Source organism: Microtus ochrogaster, chromosome 10 (assembly GCF_000317375.1).
Source record: "Microtus ochrogaster isolate Prairie Vole_2 chromosome 10, MicOch1.0, whole genome shotgun sequence".
NCBI lineage: Eukaryota > Metazoa > Chordata > Mammalia > Rodentia > Cricetidae > Microtus > Microtus ochrogaster.
This window is the reverse complement of record NC_022016.1, coordinates 84,785,420-84,790,989: the sequence shown is the minus strand read 5'-3', so window position 1 is coordinate 84,790,989 and position 5,570 is coordinate 84,785,420. Positions and strand designations below refer to the sequence as shown.

Here is a 5,570-nt window from a genome sequence, read left to right as displayed (position 1 = left end):
CTAGGCAAGATTCCTTCTGGGACAGTCCCCACAGGCCTAACCTGGGGTCTGTAAGTGAGGACAACAGACTGTGGTTTCCACTTTTGTCTTTGGCACAGCCTGGTCCAATCGGCCACCATTTCTTTTCCTAGGAAAGGTTTTAGGAGAGGCTACCCTCAAATTTATGACCCTTCTTCTGCTTGTCTCCCCAGTGCTGGGATTATAGTATTAGCACCATTACAAACAGCAATAATCAGTTTGTTTGGAGAGAGTCTCAGGTAACCCAGACTGGCTTCTAAAGGATGATCTTGAACTCCCTACCGTGGGTGTCAGCATACCCAGCTGAGAAATAATCTATAACAAACACTGCCCTTGGCCTCAGTCTGCCCATCTGAAAAGCGTGTACATTAATAGTTCCTACTTCTAAGAATTATTGTGAGAGAATAAAGGCCATAATGTATGGTCAAAGGGCTCACAACCAGTGTTCAGGACATGTCGGCTGGTCTCCTTACAGAGCATGTGTCCTGTCAAGGCAGACAACTCTCTGCACCCACCTTCCGCACACGGGTTGTGAAGGAGGTTCCTTCGGAGGCTTCGCAGGAAGTAGAAGATCTTCCAGTCAGCCACGGGCTGGTCCCAGTCCTCGGTGATGAAGCCCTCTCGAAGGCACTTGCGCTTCCATAGGGTCACCAGGTCAATGAGGTCTCGCCAGAGGCTGCAGACGGGTCGGCAGCGCAGCAGCAGCTGGCGGGCGGGGACGTGGGTGAACAGCTCCAGGAGAATGTTCTCCGGCAGCTCGTTGATATTGCCTACAGCCATGGCAGCGGCCCCTGGCCTGCCCCTGTGGGTGTTAGAGAGCTACGCTAGACACCCAGCCTCCTCCCTGGCACCGGGCATTTCCAGCGCCCAGGGATAGAGAGAGTCTTAACTCAGCTGGCACCGGCTCTCTCCAGTCACTGGCTGCGCTGGCGACCTTCAGTTTCCTCTGTAGCAAACAGGACGGGAATGGTACTCCCCTCTTGGAGCAGGGGCAGCTCAAGGTGCGTGGGCTAGGGAATCTCTCAGGAAATGGTGAGCTCTGATCTCCTCCAACCCGACCCTTAAGGACAGCTCTGTGGCTGCCCAAGGAGCTACCCAAGGTCACACAAACAGGAGAGGAGGGGGAAGCAGCTCCGGACCTTACTGAAGGCAGAGCCAGCCATTTTCAACAGGCCGGCAGTCTTTTAAGAAGAGGAAAACAATGGGAGGCCTTGTGAGCTCCCGTCTGCCACTCCTCATCCTCTCCCATCCCCCAAGGGGAAAAGGCGAGAGTTGAGCGGGGGGGTTATCACTGTCTCAGGACCCGTCACGGAGTACAAAAGGCTCAATGACGTTCTCAAGATCTCTGAGAACCTGACCCGCTTACCTGAAACTGGGGAAAGGTGGGCGGGTGGACGGGAGCCTTCCTATCTCCCTCCCGCACCCCGGTGGTTGGGCTCTAGCCGGAAGCTGTCCTCCCCCGCCTAGGGCCCCGGTAGTCTCGCATTTCTTATGCGTGGCCCTAAAATGCGCTACCGGCTCAAGAAGAAATATAGACCTCTGAGCACCGATGGCGTCCCCAGCCCAGGTCCTCGAGGTCTCACAGTGCAGTGGGGGGTAAGCCCCGAGGCCAGGGCCTTAACGGCGCTGGGCCTCCAGGATCGCAGAACGGCATCCACCCTCGCCACCGCTAGGTCCCTGCCTACTGCGTCTCCGTCCCTGCTCTGCGTGCTCCACCTCCCGAGGTCACCTGCGATCAGGAGAGCTGTGCAATCCCGCCAGGCCGTGAGGCTGTACTGCCCGGGCCTGCGTGGCCGGGGGTTACAGACCTGCCTACTACTCGCCAATCCTCCCCCGGACGGGGCGCTCAGTGCCCCCCTCCTTTGGTCACCAGCGCCTGGTTGTGTTGCGTGACCGGTCCTGGCCATAGACCAGAACCCAGAATACGGCCCCGCCCACCACTCAGCAGACCCCGCCCCAACCCCGCCCCACATCGGTCCCTCTGCCTCCCGGTTCTCCTAGTCACTCGCGTTTAGCCGCGCTGCGCCGTACCCCCTGTTCTTGGGGCTGAGCCATCCGCGCCAATGGTGGCCCGGGGTGCGATCCGTCCACTGTTGGGCAGACCACGCCTCCTCCCCACGCCATTTCTCCTGTCACCCGCCTTTGATCTGGCTGCACTACAACGCTGGGTCTTGGAACTGCGCCTTTCTGCCAATGCTGACCCCGCCCACTGCCCTCAAGTCCCCGCCCACATTTCCTTCAAGCTCCGCCTCACCGGCGCGTTCCGGGAACGTGCCCCCACCGCAACGTAGGAAAATTACCTGGGGGGCGGGAAGTCGCTGATACCCCCAAACTCCATTTGGCCTGGCGCCCGCACTCTCTCCTCCCCAGATGCCCGACCCCTGGTGTCCTTCCGCAGTCACCCTCCAGGCGCACCGGGAGCCCACCCAGCCCGTGGGTGCCCCTCCCCAGTACCCGGCTCCTCCTGGAAGCCGCACCTTGGGCTCCGGGGGCGCGGGGCTCCCGGCCCCCAGCGTGGGGTCAGAGGCTGGGCGGGGCGCGCGGGGCCTTTAAGAGGCGCAGTGGCACGGACCAGGCTGACGCGGGCATCTCCAGGACTCGCCACCCGCAGCGCTCGGGTTCCTCTCTGTCGACGGTGCCGCAGCGATGGATGGAGATGGTGATCCAGGTAGCCATAGCCGGCCCCGCTCGCTCGCGCCAGACCGGGGAGATCGGAAGGACGAGCGCCCCAGACGGCGCTCAAACTTTCGCTACAGCAAAATTCCGGAGACAGTCTAGGGAGCAGTTTTCTGCTTGGTGTCTTGGTGTGGAGGGAGGAGGACGCCTGGGTCTCCAAAATGGCATTGGAGGACTCTGGCATCCCAGGTTCCAGACTTCCTCGGGTTTGAGAGCCAGGTTCTTGCAAGCTTTAGTTTTCATCAACTTCTTCCATTTGCTAGTTCTGCCTGCCCTCCCTCTCTCATGAGCCTCCGGACTCCCCGCCGGGTCCTGGGCTCACCAGCCCCACTTTTCATCCGTACCAGATTCCTGAGGGACGCCCTCCTTTGGAGGGCCGCCTTGTGTCGGGTTAGTGGTCTGCTCCATTGGGACCAAGCTAGGGCTGGGTAGTAGGTAGATGGGCTACTTTTGGCGGATGCTCTGGGTCCTCAAGGATTGTCCAGTCATCTTTTTTGGCACCAAAGACCCCACTTCTTCCCACTTCCAACTCCCTGCTGGGCCTGTAGGTGGTTGTTTGCTGAGTCAGGCTAGGGAGCTGCCTGCCATGACCCCCACCCCTTCCTCACAAACCACTCTTTAGGAGAGGCGAGGCCCTCTAAGGCGGCCAAGCCACCTTCCATAACTGAAGCCCCTTCCAACTCCCAATTCTCCACCAACATCATCTACAGGGCCCCAGAATAGGCTCCTATTTTTCCCCTAGGGCCCAGGAAGTCCCTGGACTCAGGGGCCCAATCCAGGTGAGTGAGTCAGCGTGGGGTCAGCGTCCAGGGTTAGATAACTTTCCTACAGCAACAATGTGGCGAGTTGTGTGCGAGAGAGCAGAGTGGGGGGGCTGTAATCGGATCTGGGGCCTCAATGCCAGGCCTAGGGGCCAGGAGAGAGGACTGGGTGAGGTGCATCTTTCCGGGAGCATCAGGTATCCGCTGGGGCCAGGGCAGGGCTGGGGTGGTGGTGGAGAGGTGAGAACATTGGGTCCAGCTCTCCAGAGAGCTTTGGGAAACAGAATGGACAGGCCGTTTCCCTCACTGCTTGATAATGCCCCGTGCCAACAGAGGAGTAAATCCCTACATATGAAAAAAGTCCCCCCCCCAAAAAAATCCTAGAAATGCAGGGAAAGTGGTGTGTGTGTATGTGCGCAAGTGTGTGTGCATGTGTGTGTGTGTGTGTGCATGTGTGTGTGTGTGTGTGTAAGATTCACCATGGCTGATAGAGAACTCTGTGTGTTCTAAAGAAAGAGGGTAAATTCTGATACAGCTTTCCAATGCTGGCAGTGTGGGGATTGCTGGCTGCATCGCATCGGAGGTTTGGGGAATAGGCCACCTGTCCCCTCCCTGCCACAGGCCTGCTCCCCAACTGCTCTGGATTTTCAGGGCCCAATCTTCAGGACCTCTGAGAGAAGTGACCTCCATTCCCCGGGGTGACTGGGTCCCCTCCCCACTGGCCCTCTTTCCTTCAGAGATACCAGGCACTCAGTGTCTGCTTACTCAAGGCTTCCATGGCCCAGATGAGGCAGGCTCAGATCCAAGTGATACCTACTGCCCACACCGTCCTGGGTGTGCAGTGAGCTGACCTCAAGAGCACAGCCTGAGAGATACTGCTTTCTTCCTGGGGCCTTGCCCCCACCATGGGGTTCTGACTTTAGCAAGAGTGGCTGTCCCTATGCCCTGCCCCTCCGTGGGGGAGGGGGTGAATATCAGTATAAATTTGATGGTCTAGCACAATGCCGACTCCATTTCACAGATGAGGAGGCTGAGGGTGAGGGATGGGAAAGGGGGCACCCTTCCCCCATCACCCAGTACCTCTCTCCCTGTTGGTTTCCCATCCCCACTCTATACAACATTGGCTGTCTCGGGACAGCCCAATTGCTAGCCCATTCTCTCCATTCTGAGTTCTTGGGTCTTCTACCCTAATACTGCCAGTGGGACCTACACCAATTCACTTCACACCTTCAAATCTGAGCATTTTCATCCACAGTATCAAAACGAAGATCAGAATACTAATGCAACAAATTCTTTTTTGCTTGCTTTGTTTTTTTTCCCCCCTCCAGACAGGGTTCCTCTGTGTAGTTCTGGCTGTTCTGGAACTCACACTGTAGACCAGGCTGGCCTCGAACTCACAGAGATCCACTTGTCTCTGCTTCAAGTATGCTGGGATTCAAGAATGCTGGGATTAAAGGCATGCACCACCACTGCTTGGCTCAAAAACATTCTTTTGGTAACACCGCGGCTCTTAAAGCTGGCTCCTGTGTTGGACCAAATGGGTTCAAACACAGACTCCAAGTACTTATAAGTTGTGTGTGTGGTCCTGGACCTTGTCACCTCCCTGTCCCTTCATAAAATAGATGCTTTGAAGATTTAGGAAGTAATTCAGATGCTCCCAGCAGTACCTCATGCTTGCTAAGTGCTGATAAAGTACAGTAGCTCCCCACTCCCCACGGGGGGCTAGGCACTAGAAGAAAGCAGTGTCTCTCAGGCCATGTTCTTGTGGTAAGTCCACTATACACAGACATCGTGAATGCCTTTGGGTGTGGGCTGGGAGAGAGTGTGCTAAAAGTATATCTTCAAGAAGGCTCCCCGGAGGAGGCAAGGACCAGAGGTCTGGGAGGGTACTTAGGAGAACTGACCCACAAGTACATGATCATCAGTAACCCCAGATACCTACCTGTGGGTGCCTACTAGCCCTGTGGGGGGAGCTGCAGCTGAAGCAATTCTTCTGGTTTAGGGGGAGTGTCTTTGGCTCTACCTTCTTGGGGTTCCTCCCTGGGCACAGTTTAGGGTCACAGAACTCTCTCTCTCTCTCTCTCTCTCTCTCTCTCTCTCTCTCTCTCTCTCTCT

General features: G+C 57.0%; 2 protein-coding genes across 4 annotated transcripts in view; one reads left to right on the top strand and one right to left on the bottom strand.

Moving 5' to 3' along the window:
- The window catches only part of LOC101989381 (F-box only protein 44), a 7,580-nt gene extending 5,237 nt beyond the window's left edge, over window positions 1-2,343 (bottom strand). Inside the window, exons 1-2 of one of the 3 annotated variants that reach the window (XM_026781885.1) lie at window positions 2,319-2,343; window positions 534-820 (exon numbers count right to left, since the gene is read on the bottom strand). In XM_026781885.1, the coding sequence (XP_026637686.1) occupies window positions 534-798 (265 nt within the window). In that variant the 5' untranslated portion in view covers window positions 799-820; window positions 2,319-2,343. Of the gene's footprint in view, window positions 1-533; window positions 821-2,318 lie in introns of those variants that run through there. The other 2 variants (XM_026781884.1, XM_005353728.3) reach the window with 2 other exon arrangements.
- Fbxo2 (F-box protein 2) overlaps window positions 2,307-5,570 on the top strand; it is a 5,930-nt gene continuing 2,666 nt past the window's right edge. The window contains exon 1 of the mRNA XM_005353724.3: window positions 2,307-2,686. Coding sequence (XP_005353781.1) covers window positions 2,665-2,686 — 22 coding nt within the window. The 5' untranslated portion in view covers window positions 2,307-2,664. The remainder of the gene's footprint in view (window positions 2,687-5,570) is intronic.